The sequence below is a fragment of the Anopheles arabiensis genome, chromosome 2, assembly GCF_016920715.1.
Source record: "Anopheles arabiensis isolate DONGOLA chromosome 2, AaraD3, whole genome shotgun sequence".
Lineage (NCBI taxonomy): Eukaryota > Metazoa > Arthropoda > Insecta > Diptera > Culicidae > Anopheles > Anopheles arabiensis.
The window spans coordinates 95999815-96018692 of NC_053517.1; the positions used below are offsets into that span (position 1 = coordinate 95999815).

Genomic DNA, 18878 nt, shown 5'->3' on the forward strand with positions numbered 1-18878 from the left:
TTTATCCTGAAAATTATTTACAACACATTACACATTACATTACAACACATCAAACATATAAACACAAGCCCATTCCCAACGTATTGCCACACGTTACATCTATGATTCTATTTCATAAAGTATCCTATTTCAGATAGAACAAAAATCGTTTTCCTTCAGCAAATCATGATATCAAACATTCAAGTACCTTAGATAGTATAATTTAAGGTTATAATTTTGATAGAAAACGTTAAAAATAGACCTCAGCGGCCTTGCTCAACGCCTGAAGAAAATAGGAATATTTATTGCACAGATTTTACAAAGCTTTATGCGCAAGGTTATTTTAGCGACAAAAATCATCCGTTTTCTATTTCCAACCTGAAGTTTCAGTCGGTAAGTGGAGCAATATTCATCGTGCGAGTGGTATCCATGTGTCAATTACAATTCGTCATATTGGATTTCACGATATGTGTACAAACCAAGGTGTATTTTGAAAAAAAATGACAAAATGTGTATGCCTCAGCAAAAAAAAAAAACTCTTTTATGAGCTAACCTGATCAAACTCCATATAATCTCAACTGTCAACTGTTGATATGGAGTTTGACACTTGGTGGCTGAAATCATGTCAACACACCATATAAAACTAGCCTCAAATTTTCAGCCGAGATTATTTCAACCTGCAAAAAATGCAATCAAACGCCGATGCGTTGCAATCAACTCATGGAAGGATTGAACTTTGTTGCTGATAATTTAGTTACATATTCATATTGTGTCAAGAAAGGTTAAAAATTGTTTGGATCGACTTTATTATGTTTGATAAAAGTACTATGCCACATTTGAAACCGCAAAAAGAAGATAAAACAATTTCAAATGCATCTTTTAGTATAAAATTGCTGAACTGTCAGATGGATACAACCCAGATGATGAGGACTGTTCCAATGACAGGCTGAACATTTCAGGCTTAAAATATAGAAGGGGCCATTGTTCGTAAAAAAAAAGAAAATACATATTTAAAGCAATTTCACAAACTCAAATGTGAAGGAAAATATTTAAGAAAATATACCAACTGGACCATTCACTTAACCTTTTTGACCAGAACACCATTCAATATTTCAATTAAATAGAAGCAGGCTGACATTTATGTAAATCAATTAACTGGATTAGAATACACTACAAACACACAGGTATTTTATTTTGGTATCTACGCGTATCTTTTAATCTTACCTTTTATATTAGATCAAATGTATTACACACAGCTCAATTCAGCGGTTTACAGTCGCTTCATTTTTACAGTACATTTAATTTCCACAAAAATAAGCAAACTCCGCCCACGGCTTGGATTGTCATGCTGTCCGCATTCCAGAAATCGTGCGCTCGAAACCTTAATTAAAGCAAACACTATTTGCTCTTTATATTCCCCAAAACAAGACATAAAAATGTCACCGGAAAACAGCATTCCATGCACCGTTATTCCATTAAAACGTCACAAAAAGCAACAACAAAAGAAAAAAAAACCATCACTGACGCACAGCTCCTTTCCGTTGGGTCAACAGCGGCTCCAATACACGACGACCTGGGAGATTCCTGAGGCACGTTCCACGGTGCAAGGGTAGATTTATATTTAGAAAATTGTGTGACGGATTAGCTTAGAGGTACGCGGCGGGCGCAGGGGCTAGATTCCCGCGGCTGTCGAATAATAAAACAGCCGCTGGCCTGGGTTTTTATTCAATCAGTTCCCCGGCAAAACAAACAACTTGCCACGATAGGACAGGACGGTGGAAAATCCTTAACATTTCCGGCAAAATCCTCTTACCTCGCTTGGGGAACCAGAGACCAGAGAGATTTTTTTTTTCTCTAGCGCCACCAGACCGAAGGCTCGCAAACCCGCGAGCATCGAGCGCGCGCGCGGCATTGAGCGTCCTATATCTCCTTGAAGTGCTTTTGAAATTGTTGTTCGGAACAGGTATTTAAACGCAGTGCGCTCCAACACACCAGCCGGCTGGAATGCCGCTGTCTGTGGAAGCATTCCCCTGTAGTGTTTTTCTATCGCTCTATTCGTTGCAATACCTCGGAATTGAATCATGTGCAGGTATGATCCGAGGATTTTCCGACAGCCGTGTACAGAAGAGAACAAAAAAGAATAGGAAGGAACATTCAACCACTGGCGGCCAACATCAAACGAACCGACTGCTGGAGCACTACGTGGCAGCAGCAGTTGGAAACATCCAGATAGATATCCGGCATTGTAGGTATCGGTGCGCGGACACCCTACCACACTTCCTCGGTTTGACCGGCTCATGGAGAAGCAGTACTGGTGGGGGGCGGCGTCCGAAAACCTCATCACGAGATTCATGAGCGTTTGATGGAAGATGGAGAATGTTAGATTTCTTTTTTCGGTCGGATTTCGCCCCGAATGAGAAATGATTCTTTTGTGAGTGTGTGTGTGATTTGAAGTCGATTGCAATAACGAAAAAAAAGGCACGATGAACTAGAGCTTGATGGGAAGATGATTTCCTCGAGAAGGACGTGCACCACCAGCCATCCTCAAACTGTGTGAGAGAGAGGGAGAACGAAAATGCCCGGTCCCACTCCTGCCTGCACGGGACGGTTCTTCGGACTTTTCTAGCCCCGAAAGGCGAATGATTTCGTTGTTCGAGTCAAAAGTGCAATTTTGGTTCCGGTTCCTGTTGCGGAATTGGCTGGCCGCTGAGCGTGTGTGTGTGTGTGTGTGTGTGTGCCTGTTTGGCTCCAGTTGTGGTCTTCCGTGCTGCTCCCTCCTCACACAGTTCGTGATTTTCAATTTGCACTCGAAAAGGGTAAGACAGCTGCCCGTTCTTTGTCTTTTTTTTTTCTATTTGCTTCAGAAGATGCAGTGCAATCCGCCAGCCCAACCCTCTTCCAGCCACATCAGTTTTATGGTTTCGGATTGTGGGTCGTGGGTATAAGCGGGGCAGAAGAATGTTCACCTTTTTTGTGTTGCAGCCCAGAGCTCGTGTTATTCTACAACATCCCACCGGCAGAACCACGTTGCGAACGGCTGACTGCGATTATTCGAAGTGAAGTGCCCGCTGCTGCTGCTGCTGCACTTTTGCCTTTTTGGAGGAAAAGTCTTTCTTCTGCCCATCAACAAAACCACCTCGCGAAAGGGAAACGGAGAGAGAGAGAGTGAAAGAGCTTTATCCAGTTTTTCATTTGACCGGAAGCGATAAAGAAATAGCACCGGGCGGAAAAGCACAGAAATTCCTCTGCCGTGCGCGCTGAAGCCACGCAACCACGAAGACGAGCTATGGTTGTCGGGAGGTCCTGTCCTGTGGTTGGAGGGTGGAGTTTTTTTCTTCTTCTTCTCTGACCGGCCATGATTTGCATGCCAGCAGCATCGTGATGATGATGCTGCTGCTGGTACACTTTCTCGCCGGCAGCAGCAACTATGACTATTTCCTTGCATTATAAACCCGCAGGAATGCGCTCGAGCTAAGCTGGTCGCGCGTCCACTACCAACCTCCCCCCGCTAGCGGTGTAGGTGTGTAGTAGTAGTAGCAGCAGCAATAACATCGAAACGAACTTATTTTCCAACAAATGTGCTTGTTCTCTTTATAATGCCAGGTATTTTTTTATTATTATTATTGTTCTTTCGTTCTTTCGTACTTGCACACTTTTCTGCAACACACAATGCACAAAAGTTTGCTGACTTTGTGTCTTGGAGAGGAGGCGGGGGATAAAGTGCTCGGAAGCAAATCAAGTTAGGCAAGAGGGATTTTTTTTGTTGCCCCGCTACCTCCTGCCCACACACAAACAGTGAGTGACGTTTGTTCCATCAAGTGCGCTTGATTGGCGAATGAATTGTCGATCGTTAGCGATATCTTGAGCTGTTTTCAACAATCACGATTGGTGCTTGTGGAGTTTCTTCGCTGCCGCTTGGGCGTGCAGTGGATGGCTGGTGGTGGAGGCTGGTGATTATGATTGTGCACTGCCACACAATTTACTAGCATTCGTCCATTTTTGAATGGAAATCGATTTATGAGTGCATCATGGTCAGATGTACCGGGTGTGTTTGAGGCCGATTTAGGGGAGCAAAGTTTCGTTAAAATTAAATTGTAGCCATTTTAATGATATTTAAGCGATTTGGGTGGAGATTTAATGGATAGGACGCATTTCTGAAGTATATTAGCCTTAATTAGAGTAGTTTTAATTCGAAGGCATGATTTGGTTCATTATCTCATACCCATTAGTGATGGGTAAATACAATTTTTTTTCGGAGTCGGACTCGGAGTTACTCCGGACTGTTTAGCAGGGGGGGGGGGGGGCGTACGGGTAAACCCTCGGACTCATCGACTCCGAATCCGGATCACTCCGGATCACTCCAGACTACTCCGGATCACTCCAGATCACTCCGGATTACTCTGGATTACTCCGGTCTACTCCGGTCTACTCCGGTCTACTCCGGTCTACTCCGGTCTACTCCGGTCTACTCCGGTCTACTCCGGTCTACTCCGGACTACTCCGGACTACTCCGGATCACTCCGGATTACTCCGGATTACTCCGGACTACTCCGGATTACTCCGGATCACTCCGGATTACTCCGGATCACTCCGGATCACTCCGGATCCGGAATGACTGTCCATTATCGTTTAGACAATTCTTGATGAGTTCACTGACTTTCCAGTCGTACATCGAATATGTACGAAAACTGATCCGGACTGATCCGGAGTGATCTGGAGTGATCCGGAATGATCCGGAGTGATCCGGGGTGGATTGGAGTGATCCGGAGTGATCCGGAGTGATCCGGAGCGATCCGGAGTGATCTGGAGTGATCCGGAGTGATCCAGAGTAATCCGGAGTGATCCGGAGCGATCCGGAGTGATCTGGAGTGATCCGGAGTAGTCTGGAGTAGTCCGGAGTAATCCGGAGTAATCCGGAGTGATCCGGAGTGCTCCGGAGTCGAATCCAGTTATGATCCGGAGCCGGAGTCATATTTTGCGCACCGGAGTCAGAGTTGATCCATGACTCCGCTCCGGATTACCCATCACTAATACCCATTACATCCATTAGGCTGCATCTAACAATTACGTAACGCTCATTAGGGAAGGGGGAACGCCAAACGGTACGATTTTTATATGAATGAGAATTAGGTAATTTATTGGGGAAAATTTCTATCAACGTTACAATTTGTTAGAATACAGATACCGAGAAACTACAGTTTAATTGTGACGCAATTGATGGGTGACGCCTTATCACAACAATGATTCTAGTGTGAAACAAATTTTTAGGGGATACACAATACTTGTCTTGAGTTTGACAGTTGACTGCTAAAACTATGTCAACACATGCGCAGGATCAGGTTAGCTCATTTTCTATTTTGTGTCCTTATTAAATATTAATGTTTACTATTTTGCCAAGATAGGTTGAACCAAGGTGTCTTTATTAAGGAGGTGAATTGTTAGCGCGTTTTCCGGGCGCCATCATTGAGTATTGTTATGTCAAATCGCATACAATTTTCTATACCCCCCTGCAGCCCTCCCCGATTTTAATACCGGAGCCCCCAGTATTGTTATGTCAAGTCGTGAAATGTCAATTTGCTCTGAAGCACTTCACCTCCTAATATCCATACACCTTGGGTTGAACACAGTTTTAATACTTTACAGTTTATGTCTTATTAGAAGTATTACAACAGAGTATCAAACATAATATCAAACAGAGACAAAGAAAATGAGAAGAATTTGCTGATGTTTCTTTGTTTGTACGCTTATGGCGAAATCCAATATGGCGGAACGTAGCATCAATTGGGTATGGAATATAAAACCCCGATAATTGTTGCTCTAACAGTCTGAAGTTTCAGCTTTGCAGTTTTAAAAAGAAAAGAAGTCTTTAGCATATTTTGGACAGCAATTTTGGTGTTTATACATCAACAAGGAAGTATAGAATAAAATATTTTTTTCATTTCCTTTAAAAGAATACGAAATAACAAAAAAAAAGGATTTTATTTGTAAACTCTAGTTTTGAGCATTATCGCCTTTTTGGGCCGTTCCTCCTGAATAAAAAAAAGGATTATAACATATAACACATGTCACCCTAGTATCGCCTCGTGGAACTGCTGTTCGACAATAATATTTTATATTATAATACTTTGGACGTTATTTGTCTTGCAAATAAGTTTGACTGTACCTAACGTTTCTTCGTGCTAAGCTCCTTTGTATTGCTGTTATAAGGAGATGAAGATCTAATCATGATCGCATTACCCCGTGCCAACTACGTCGCATGCCAAACATTGTAATAAATCTATGATTTCTATGGATTCCAAATGAAAGGCAATACATCTATGCAACAATGTTATCTCGCTTTAGTAAAACTACATTATTCTACTCTTCACTGGACACTTTACTAGAAGCAACATCAAAATTCAGATATAGGCAATACATATTCATTCGATTGCCAGATAAAGACAGTTCGCGTCCATCCCAATGTTTAATTCAAATCCATTTACTTCGTTATACGGCGGGTGTGCTTGCGATGAGAGTAAGCTCTGCTTAACTGTCACCCTCACAAAAGGTGCCCCCATTGCTGCATTCATATTTCACGGTGAATATACTTTGATCAAAAGAGGTAAAAAAAGCTCCATGACAAATGGCAACGACCCACCTCTTTCACGGAACGCTCGGGTGGTGTTGGCAAATGATCGAAGCTGACAACTCCAATCCGGCCCGGGGTGTCGTCGGTCAGCAAAGGTATGTGTGTTTGAAATAGGCGAATATATTCATGCATAATGCAAGCGGTCAATCAAAAATCTGGAATGCCAATTTTTGCCCCCGCTTGCTGACCAGGTCCCAGGTACGCCTCGGTGTGTTTTTTGGTGTGCTGAGTGGCTGTCCGCACCTGCCATCGCCAATCGTTTGTGGCAGCAACGCGGACCGGAAGTACAAATCGGTATCGGTGAGCAATGCCCATAATTCAAACCAGTGCCGTGTGGCACACAACACAGCGCCACCACAAGTCGGAATGTATAGCTAATTATCCTTCATCATCGCACGAACTCCTGTGCGTGAAGGGTCATCGGAGGAATGTGACAGAGTAGTCCCCGTGCCGCCGCACAGGCAAGCGCGCGCGTGATAAATAGTTTGCTTTATGCTGCTAGAGAATGTCCTTTCGCTCCCATCCCAGCTAGCAACGTTGCCATGGCGTTGGAATTAAAGGGAAAGGGACGTTTGGCTTCCCTTCCTTCCAACCTCCTCCTCCCCATACATCAATCAATCACCACACGGAGCTCTTGCTATCGAGGGTTGGGGGCAGAGTCGGTAAAGTGATTGAATAATGAATTTATGCCGCACGGCCATTAACGTCCAGTACGCGATACTCGGGGTGCGGATGCTGGGGCAAAGTACGCTTCTCCCACACATACACACCTTTTGTTGCCTCGCGGGCATCATCATCATCATCATGTCCCCCAACCCGCGTCGTACACTGTGTGATCCATGCTGAGGGATGATTTTGATGATGAAGGCGGAACCGGAACCCCCTTACCATTGCCACCGCTATTTTACGGGGATTTTACTCATGGGAGGAATATGTACAACGAAACAAAAAAAAAAAAACAGCACACACATCTCGCGGTAGACCGACCGGGATTGTTCGGTTTATGCTGCATTTAAGCGAAGCGGAAATTAGCCCGGTAGCCCGCACTCGAACGATGTGGTTTTCATAAATACATCAAGCGTAAATAGAAATTCGTCACTCGTTTCCCCCTTTCCCTTGCGTTGCTTTCTTTCCCATGTCATTTACACCCACGCTGCTCTCTAATCCTTTTGTTGGCCTACGTGTTGGGCGTGGTTAGTTTGGGATTTTGTTTTTGGGTGGTAAAATAGCACCGATAGAGCTTTATTAGTGCCTTGCGGCTGTGCTGCTAAAAAGTTTGCTGCTGTTTGAATTTAAATATTTGATTATTACACGACTGCCCTCTTGACCGGGCCCATGTGACCAGCACGAGGGTTTTGCGCAACGTTTGCGTTGGCGGGCTAGTTGTTTGCGTTGCGTTTTCCGTCACAAACATGGAATTAGTTTTTCAAACTAATGCCTGCAGCAGCACGTAGATCGTAATAGCGCCCGGGTGCACTTGGGACGGAATTGTTTAATTAAAATGTAATTAAATATTTCATTGTTTGCTCAGGCTACGGGATGTTCCGGTTCATTTGATTATTCGCTCATTGAAGTTGCTCTTTGGTGTTGCGTTCCGATAGGCTGGATTTTGTAACATAATTATTTGCAATTGTTTTTCTAGTTCAGATGAATCAAATCAGTTGAAAAAGTACAGGCTTTTCCGACACGTCATTAACAATACTTGGAGTAACGCATATGCTCAATAATTCAGGCATCATCTAACGACGAACAAGAAGGTAGATTTATTATTCATAATAAAACTGAACACGCAACTCATCAGGCGACATCAATAAAACGACCTTAAGAAGAAGAAGTTGAAGAAGAATTCTCGGATTCAAAAAGCGTAATATTACAGAACATTTCAACCAAGAATATCAAATATTTTCAGGCTATGGTCACAGCCAGACTATCTAACTAAAGCTGTCACTGTACTCTAGGTACTCGTGAAATCTTCCTCCGATTTAAATAACGAATTCATTGATATCAAGAGGCACCACTTTATTGCATTCGTAATACACTCAACACACAACACAACCATAAAGCTACATACTATCACCAGTCCTCGCATCGGAGATACTCTTCTCGCTCGCGGGCTGTTGCTGCTGGTCGAGCTGCGACTGCAGCCGATGCAAGTCATCCGCCAGCTGATGCACCGTCTCCACCAGCCGCCGATTCTCGTGCGTCACATTCCGCAGCAGCTGCTGCTCGCGCCGTATCTGAGCCGCCGCACGATCGAACATAAAGTCCAGCACCGTGTACGTGCAGCAGATCTCACTGATCCACCGATCGCGACAGGCCGCATCCTTCCGCACGACCTGTATCTTGCGCGCCTCAATGTACTGCATGGTCGTGTGCAGCCAGCCACAGTTCCAGGGGTTTTTGCGCAGCGACACCACCGTCACGGCGGGGAACGATTCCTCAAAGTACGGCACAAACGCCAGCTTGTTCTTGCTCAGCGAGAGCGTCTGCAGCTTGGGAAAGTACAGTGCCGACCGCGAATCGAGCGTCTTGATGTGGTTGTCATAGATGGAGAGAATTTTCAGCGAGTGGCTCGCGTTTGCCAGCGGCTCCAGGTCAAAGTACTCGAGCGAGTTGTTGTAGAGGTACAGCTTTTCTAGCCCCACCAGGAAGCGGATATTTCGCGGCACCGTCACCAACCCATTGTGCACGATCGAGAGCATCTTCAGCTCCCGGTTTTCGACCGGCTCGACATCAAACTCGAGCAACCCGTTCCGCTGAACGTTTATCTCCGTCAGATTGGTCACCGGTATGAACAGATTGCGAATGCTGGTCTGGTTGTACACGTGCAGCTGCTTCGTGTTGCCCAGCAGGGCGAAAATGTCCTTGCCGAAGTACGGTATTGCGCCGGATTTGATGAGCAGCGTCGGGTGGCGTGGAAACTGTATCGAATCACCCCCGATGCCGTTGGTGGAAACGTCCAGGTGCACATTCTCGATGAAGCAAAATCCGGCTTCATTTATAATCGAGCACTTGAAGTTCTTCGACTGCGCCCGGCAAATGCACCCGGTGAGGGCGAGCAGCAGCACGCCCGCTTGGAGCAGTAGCGGCAAGAACCGGGCAACCATCTCTCAAACAGGCACGAGCAGAGCGAGCGTTCCGACGAACCGAACGAAGAACCGACTTCAAAGTAATGCAAAGCGCGACTGGCTGGCAGGGTGAAGAACTGCAGCGCATATCGGGACACTATGTTTGTGTGTGAGCTTGCTGGAAACCTTATCAGCTTCGCTGCTCTCGCTACGTCGTCAAGACGGATTAAAATCCACACCGGTGACAGTAGCAATAGCGTTAACTGACCCTTCGCACGTACTCCGAAGGACGCAAAACAGTTGCACATTCCACGAATCACCGTTCAAAGCGGCAAGTTCATTAGAAATCAATCTCTATTTACCATTCACTTGGAGCGAGAAATAAATAAAAACTTCCACTGCTCTCATCTCGGACTCATCTGCTGGGTGGCATCGTTCACCGTCACCAACTGTTCTCCAAGGGTTTAATGACGAGCGAGTTCTGAACCCGTAGCAGAACTGTTTACACTGGGGGCAGGGAGCAACGTACCTGCCCATCCCGCACAACGTCTTCCCCGTTTAAGGGCATCTCTCCCGCATCTCGCGGATAACGACCCTGTGGGCTAAGCCCGTACCCCGGGTAAGTTGGAACAAGATAAGCTTCACCCGCCCGTGAGTACTTGGAGTGGATGCTTTTCAATGGGTGCAGACACACACACACATAACGACACAGCACTCCAACACCACCACCGATCGAGCGTCATCATAGCAGTGCGATAGACGGTGCCGTTTGGCGCAGATTTGTGCTGCCGCTTATCGGACGCGTTCTGGGAGATAATTTACCCGGTCTGCCCTAGAACATCGCGCCAAGATCTGGTGCGAGGCAGTGGTGGGCAGTATGCGCGCACAAGCAGTGACAAAGGAATGAGCACATCAGCACAGCAAGTAGGAGGTGGAACCTTTCAAACCCCAACACGAGGGCACAACACTCCGGTAAGAGCATCTTTCGAGCTGGATTTCCGCTACAGATTTGGAGGTACCGGGCGGAAGTTGAAAAGTTCACCAGGCGACAACATCCGCCGTACTGGCTTTTTTCCACGTTTTTACTACTAATTCCTTTCTACAGGGCAGAGAGCACTGGGCGACTGGTTGTTTGCTGAGCGGGAAGTATTTAATTCATTAAAACTTTCCGCCTTTAACAGAGCGCACGCCCCCCCGTGCGAGTTTCTGGTAAGATTTAATGCTGGGGATAGAGTTTACGGTTCGGTGTAGGTGCTGGTTGAGCTTTTGATTCGAGGCTTTTTGAAACGTTTGAAAAGAAAGATGACGGTCGGTGCCTCTCTTTAGTTGGTCTCTATTTGGTTGTGAAGTTTGAAGATACTCGTACAAGATGTTCGACTTTTTGTTTTGATCTTTCTTGGGGTTGTGAAGACAGTTTTGTACCTTCATCTACTTTGGAGGTATGGGAATAGCAGCAAGAAACATGATTAGAGGAACTACAAAATGTTGGTTATGTTTATCTGACGTCTAGAGCATATCTAGGACATCTGAAGCGAAGCTCTTAAAATTCACGTGAAATAAGACTTCAACTTTTTAACATCTTCTAATTTTACTCCAACTTCAACTTCAACAATAAAGCTCTCTTCCGGTTACGAATACCGAAATGACATCAACACTACAAGACATCTGAATTCAACCGCCAGGAATGTGAGTAATAAATCGAAACCTTCGGGTTTGGTCGCTTTGGAATGCTTTAATTTTGCTGCTTTTGTGGTATGCTGCAGTGTGCACATACAACCTAACCCACAACCCCTCTACCTAAAACCACCAGAAAGGACCCCTGTGCCAGCGCTGCAGCTCTGAACTGAAGGGGACACACTTTGCAAAGCGAAACCAGAGAGAAGCTTGTTGTCACAACCAACAGCTGTGCAAAAATTACAGTAAACAGAAACTCGGAAGGGTACACGACAGCTACAGACAGAGTAAATGCTTGTTCCATTCCCCACCAACACAGTACAGCCAAATCTCGGAACCAAGCACAGCCACCAGCGCGTTGTTTGGTGCAAACTTTACTGTATCTTCTTCTGCACAACGAACGGCCAGATCCCCCAGACCACGGCGTGTATCTTACGGGGTTGGTGGTAAAATCTGTCGCCCGGTATAGCCGAAAATTGAAATTGAAATTAAGATAAAGTTTAAATTTAATTAGATTTTATCACACTTCCGCCCGCCCTGCCCATCTTTCCATCCGGTCGTCCATGTAGCTTCGTGAAGAAATAAATGGTGAACATCTAAAAAAAAAGCGGAAAATCCTACTTCCAAAGAGTCTAGAATTGGAAAAGGCAGAACCAAATGCGGCGCATTCCTTCGAACCTAACCAAAATGACGCCATGTTTCCAACCGGCGCACGGCTGGAGAAAATGAAGTTGCACTGCTCGGGAACGGAGCCAAATATGCACAGCCGGGCAAAAGAGATTAAGTAAGTTTGGTTTCAATTTTAACCCGACCCGAGCCTTCCCCGGCCGCGCACGTACCGCGCGCGCTGGAAGATACGGGTGTGAGACGATGGTAAATAGCAAGGATTATGATTGTCTCTGGCGTGTCAAACACGAAGTTAAACGAACAGATAGTGCGCTATGCCAAGCGCGTTCCGAACGCGGTTGGACAGAGTGACAACTGGGGGGAGGGTTGAGCAAAAGCAAACACGCTCGCACAAGAGCAGCCGGGAGGGTTGGTTGGGATAATCGTTTTCTCGAAAGTTGCTACAACCAGTGTTCCTCCATGTGCAAAACTATCCCCGTAGTCATCAGATAACGGTTCCAATGGTACTAATCGTGTAGGAATCATGTCACCATCACGTAGAAGAAAGAAAAAACACACTAGTGGAAAATGAAGCAAACTTCATCCAACGACTGATGAGCGACTCACTTTCGCACGAATCTCGGATCAAATTGTCCTAGCTTCATTAGCTTCATGTGAAACAGGGGAAGAGTCGATTCTATCCCTTTGCGGACGACGGTTGCACACACACGGATCAGAATAAAGTTACTTTAATCGGTCTCTCGTTGAAACTCCATTGTTTGGAAATGCTATTTAAACAACTCGTTCACTGTTAAGTTTTATTAAATCTCCGTCTTTGTGTGCGAGCTATAGCTGTATTACCACACTGGGTGAAGAGCCAGTATGCCCAGACAACGACAACGACGATGGGCGAATTTAATACGACTAATTTCGTCTGCACATGAATGCATCATCATGCTCCGGAGCATGGCGAAGGAAGCATATTGTGTAAAGCTTCCTGAATGGATCTATAGATTTAAATTGGGCCATGGGCCAAAACCTGCTGCAAGATACACATGCACACACACACACATACACTCGCACAGATAAGGCTATGGCCTGCCTGCATATGCATACACACACCGTCCCAATTCTGCTAACGGTGTTAGCCATTTCGCAAACCGTAACCATCTTCGAAACGACGTCTACGGCACTTAATAAGAGCATTCCAGGCTAAGACAGGCGTAAATTAAATTCTTATCCATTGACCTCCTACCCACTCCTCTTCCCAATGCTCTAAGGCGTCTCGGGTGGAGCACACAATTAAATGCCTGAGTGGAATAATTTACAGTTCATCGATTTGCCCGTACTACTGGATAGGAAGGAATCGAGAGGATCTGCTGTCTGCTGGTTGTGTGCTGTAAGATTTGAACCCCTGTTTTGCCCTGGTAGCACCTGGCCTGACCGAACCAGTCACACCTTAACGTTTGGCCGTAACGGAACGGAAACTAAGGGATAATTCTAGGTCATCCGACATGTTGCAACTTGTCGGTGGTGTTGCTGCCCGCTCCTCTTTTTTTTCAGACATTACCAGCATGACAGGACACACGTCAGATCCTTCGCATCGTCATTGCAAACGGGTGATAGGGTTAGGAAGGTTGCCTGATGCCGTACTCCCGGGTCAGTTTCTTCTCTGTGTGTATGTGATGTCGGTTCAGCTCGAACGAATCCTTTTTCATCGAGCAGGGCGTCACTATGTGTGTCTTCTGCTCTGACCCCTTGCCACGCCGCATGTCAAGCAAGCCAAACAAGGGAGCGCACAGTGGACAACCTTTTCCTTCCCCTCTCAACGCTCCTTCCTCCCCTCTCAATTGCTGTCAACACGGTTAGGCGCTTGACAAAAGTGTGCTAAATTGCGGAGCCGGAGCCGAATTCGGACAGGTCCTATATAGAGGATCGTAAAAACCTCGGTGACAGCCACCGGATAAACGCCCGGATGGGATTCCGGAAAATTGCCGTTTACGGGTGAAATGTGATGCAGGCCCCAGCGCAAACGACGCCAATTTACGATCACAGGTGTTTTGGCACGGACCAGCAGCAACACATGCATATACGTGTATCCCCACATATGTGTGTTTAGCTCGGACACAGGCTGGGCTTGGACAAAAACAATTTTAAAAGACTCAAAAAACTGGGAGCATTTTGAACGAAAAACAAAAACGAAACAAAGCAGTAAAATTGTGCCAAATCATAACAGGACAGCAGGTTTTGGCACGCACGAAACCATCCGAGCTTAATGATGTACTGACATGACACTCGAACCGATGAAATGTGTTTTGCTTATCCTATCAATTTCAAAATTGAAGGGTGGGTGAACCTTCATCCGAAATATTATTGAGCCCATAATCATCATACGTTAGTGTGTAGTTTTAGCAATAGCTATGCATGAAAAATAACTAGCATTAATACCCCAGTCTGGCCAGACTTGGAATTGGTAATAATTCTATAGAAATAAGACCAAAATCAACTAAATGAAAACAAAAACCTGAATGACTTCTCACAAAATGAATCTGTAATCATTAACTTGAGTGTACTGAAATAACAGATAAATTAAATCCTTAACTAACTCTTTGAATGTTATTTCTTTACATAATGTACTGAATAAATCCTTTTGCAAATGCCGCACCAAATAGCGGTTTTCTATTTTAGGATTCAAATTCTAAAATAAATTCACTTTTTGGTTTTCAATCATCCACTCCCGCACAGAAAAGTGACTCTCTGTCTTGGGATTCCTATGACTAGTGCTAAAAAATAGAACAAGATAAGTGAAAACATTCACGTTAACTGTCCGTGTGAAATTGACTCCATACAGTTAAGTGCAAGATATACAAAACTCTACCCCAAAAACTGCTCATTAAAAAATGCTCAGTACACACACATCATCTTATCTATGTGGTGTATCCCAAACTTCCAACACTTTACTTCTTGTTCTTCTTCATATTATTCTAATTGGCAACCCCTGGAAACATGCTGGACTCCTTATAGACACATCCGAGACTTATTCAGTACCACGCAGCCGAATAATAGTGAAGTCGCCTTGCTAGATAAGCGACGGCTATGAGGCTCGAACCCACGACGGGCATGTTTTTAAGTCGTGCGAGCAGACAACTGTACCACGGGACTACCCCCGAAGTTCAAACACTGTTGAACCAATAAAAAGGGCGATGCGTGAAAAGTTTTTGCTTTTTGTGCTAGAGCAATTCAGAGCGAACGGTGTGCTAGTATAAAAATCCAATAGTGCAAAGAGGTTTACAAAAAGGTTGGCTCCAAACGTGCCAGTACAAATTTCTGCTTTTATTTTGTGATCTATTCATCTATTGCATCGAATATTAATAAACCAGTGAACATTTTGCAATCAACAAAACAAAATAAGACTTGCAAATTACTCAAGAATGTAGCAAAACTACACCAACTCATGAAACACCAGCATACATAAACCAACCGCACTAGTCATTTAACTAGCGTAACCCGAGTAACGCACCAACTAACAAGTAAACAAACAACAACTAAATCAATTTCATCATCGAAAATTACATTCGCAAGATCCCTACAGTACAGCGCACGGAAATGTGCAACGCATGCAAAACCCCCAGCCCCACATCATCCTGCCCCCACACTTACCTAGTGATCGGTGAATTATCCACGTAGTGCGCGTACGCGACCACAGAGACGAGACATACGCCGAGCAGGAACACGAACATCCGCATCTTGCCGTGGTAGCACAGGGATAACCAAGGCAGATAGGCACTTCGCTCACCACCACTACCGTTAGTGTTGAAGCCGGCGATGCTGCCGTTACCGTAGCTACTGCCGCCGTAACCGTGTCGGCTGCGGCTATTCGAGCCCGCCGTACCGGGCAGGCTGTGATTGCTATTTACACTACTGTGACCGTACGCCGTGCTCGATGGCGCGACACTGACTCCGTACGTAGCTTCCGTTGCGGCAGAAGCACCCTGGTGCTGGTGCTGTTGCTGCTGCTGCTGCTGCTGATCCGACGACCTACCGGTTCGTGGTCGTCCACTGCTATCTCCTCCACTGCTTGCACTCTTCATGCTGCGATGATCAGCTGAATAGCCGGCTAGATTTAGTGTGATGTGTTCGCTCGCTGAGTGTGCCGGTCGGGTGCCGGCCGTGGCGCCGCCCGCCACACTGGACGCTGGTGGAGGAAGCTGCCGATCGCCGTTCTGTCGCTGTGCGTACGGTGCTGCCGCTGCTGCTGCCGGTGCACCGTACAGCGTTCTTCTGTCGTCCCCACCACCCGGCACGACGGACGGCTCGGGCGTCCGGGCCGGGTAGAGGCGTTCGGTACTGGACGACGGTGACGAGGTGGCACTCCATAGCTTCACCGTGGAATCCGATGCTTTCATGATGAGACTGGCCCCGCTTAACGCGACGCCACCTCTCCGCTCTGGGACGGCGCACCGCGACCAACTACTACCACTTCTAGGCTCTTTCCACTGGCCAGTTTCCTTCCAGAGGCCGGGTCTCGCGCACTAATCAGTATCAAACCGTAAAATACTGTAGAGTGGGGGCCCGATTACAAATTACCTTTCGCGTCAATGTAGTAGATGTGGTTCTGTTTGTTCTATAGTTCTAAGCTACTGAGCTCTATCTCTCTCTATCTAGCAACACTTGCAATACGCGCACACACACAATGGGATCCAAGTGCGATGTTTTCTGGACGGGGGTAGTAGTCTCCCGTACGTAATTTGTTTCTTTTAATAGCTTCGGCGGTGTGGCACGCCCCGGTTTCATCGTTCCCGTTCCCTACCGTACCGTGTCCCTATGCTGGCATCAATCACGCGCAATTGGCTATGAATGCGTGAGACCGGGTACGTGATGTTATTCGACATTTACATTGTTGCCCGGGTGTGCGGTTCGTTGTTTGCCTTGCACAACGCACACGCGCGAGCGTTAAAAGGGATGAAAAGGTTCCAGGTGGGATACACCGTGTCGGTGGTGGGGTTTGGTTTTGTTTGCTGGTTTCGGTGGATTGTAATTTTTCACTCCCGTCGCATTGATGAACGTGATACGTGATACACCTAAAATGAAACGGAACGCACAGAGATTGCAATTAGTTGTTATGTTAATGTTTGGGGGGATTAGATTAAGCGTGTTATGGCGTGTTCGCCATTCCGGGAATTAAAAGTAGATATTTTACATGGAACTTCATTATAAAAATTTGACCTTATCGTCGTTTCGAAGAGTTTCGTGGTGTTCTTATCTATGAAAAACAGGCAAAAATCGATCATCGATAGACAAATTCTTTCCCTCAAAAGTTAACATTGTTTACTTGCCAGTTCAATTCCGCACAAACTACCTTTCCTAGACTCCCAACCGACAGCCTATGATGTTCATTTGCATTCTAAGCAGAAAGCAAACGCAAGGTCAGCGTGCGCCCCTCGCTGACGCTCGGTTGACGATGTTACGGACGTTGATCGTCCCATAAAATGTGTTTGTTAACTATTTGCCATTATACCGTACACGCCAGAGCACGCTGCTAAAACGTGCCTTTATCGGTCGTGCATCGGAAGGGCCCGATTAAGCCGATTCCCCCGTTTTCAATACGCCCTCTCTCCCTGCCCGCGCAACAACGGGTGCGGATTGTTGATCCATCCATCGAACAGCGTTCAAAATACAGCATTTTGTAGTTGGGGAAAACCTGCACCACTCAGGCAGGGAGTAATGGATCGGAAAACAGGACCAGTACGTGATCGACACACGCCGCCGCCCACTACGGGACGTTCGGGAAAAGGACGACCCCTAGCGGCACGCCTTACCGGAGGAGTTCGAATGGATAAATGTTAAATTATGGAAACCCGGCCAGCTAATGGCTAGTCGATGATGCCCAACCCAACCCAAAAAAAACCGGACACGCTTATACATAAACCATCAGGATGCGAACAGCCAGGGTCATTCTGTTCATTCTGGTCACTTCCCCAAAATGAACCACGCTGCTGCCCAAGCCGCACCACAACAACAGTGAAGCTAGAGTGATATTGGATACCGATGGTAATGTCGATGCCGGTGACGATGATGATGGTGATGGCGATGGCGATGATGATGATGATGATGGTGATTGCAATCAAAAATTCAAAACAGTCATATTGCCGTGCAAACACCACCGTGCATCTGGCGCCAAGCGCCCGGACCCGCTCTGGCGCTCAAAGTCCGGCAATTAAATTACCTCTGGGCTGCGTACCCGTTTAACGATCGGCGTAAACGGCGTGGATGATGATCACAGATGGTAATGCTATCGCTGCATGCAGCGCATGCCAAAATGTCTACCACCCTGAGCACCCTGTGAGTGAGCTTTTTGGACGACGTTAAGGTAAACTTTTAAGAAAAAAATTCTCACGTAGAAAAAAAAATCTCAAAAAAAAAGCAGCAAATAGAAGGGTCATCAAATTGCGACAAACACAGAGAACTTTGTTTGCGCCCGTCAGTCACAAAAAGGCACAAACTTGTCACCTTAACCGTTGCTCACTGTCGTATGGAAATGTTGGGACGCATTGGGAAAGCGCAAATAAAAAAAAAAAAAAACTCCCAATCCGCTTCAAAGTTGCTGACGCCCAAACCAAGACTAAAACTTCCACGAACGGAAGTTTGCGCAGGTTGACGTTAAAAGCTGAAACAAAAAAAAACATAACCTAACTTCCAAAGAATCAAACTTTATTTGCATAAACGTGTGTGCTTCTTTCTTTTTTCGCTGTTTGTTTCGTTACTTTCCATTCCACTCGGTTCGCCGTCTGACTTTTAGCTCGCAAAAATTCGAACTTGTGTGTGCTGCCGCTGCTGTGCGTCACTTTCGGGGAGACTAAAGCTGTCGACCTGCCTGTCTAAGTCAATCAGTGCAATGTGCCATGACAGCCCGATGTTGATAT

General features: G+C 46.0%; 2 protein-coding genes across 4 annotated transcripts in view; both read right to left on the minus strand.

Annotated features, from left to right (window-relative positions):
- LOC120898463 (bifunctional heparan sulfate N-deacetylase/N-sulfotransferase) overlaps positions 1-18878 on the minus strand; it is a 181687-nt gene that overhangs the window by 34966 nt on the left and 127843 nt on the right. For all 3 annotated transcript variants that reach the window (XM_040304382.1, XM_040304364.1, XM_040304373.1), the window contains one exon: positions 15616-17036. In XM_040304382.1, the coding sequence (XP_040160316.1) occupies positions 15616-16361 (746 nt within the window). In that variant the 5' untranslated portion in view covers positions 16362-17036. The remainder of the gene's footprint in view (positions 1-15615; positions 17037-18878) is intronic.
- LOC120898474 lies at positions 8589-9807 on the minus strand. Its single transcript, XM_040304397.1, has one exon. It carries the CDS (start codon positions 9712-9714, stop codon positions 8671-8673), a length of 1044 nt encoding a protein of 347 aa, XP_040160331.1. The 5' UTR covers positions 9715-9807; the 3' UTR covers positions 8589-8670.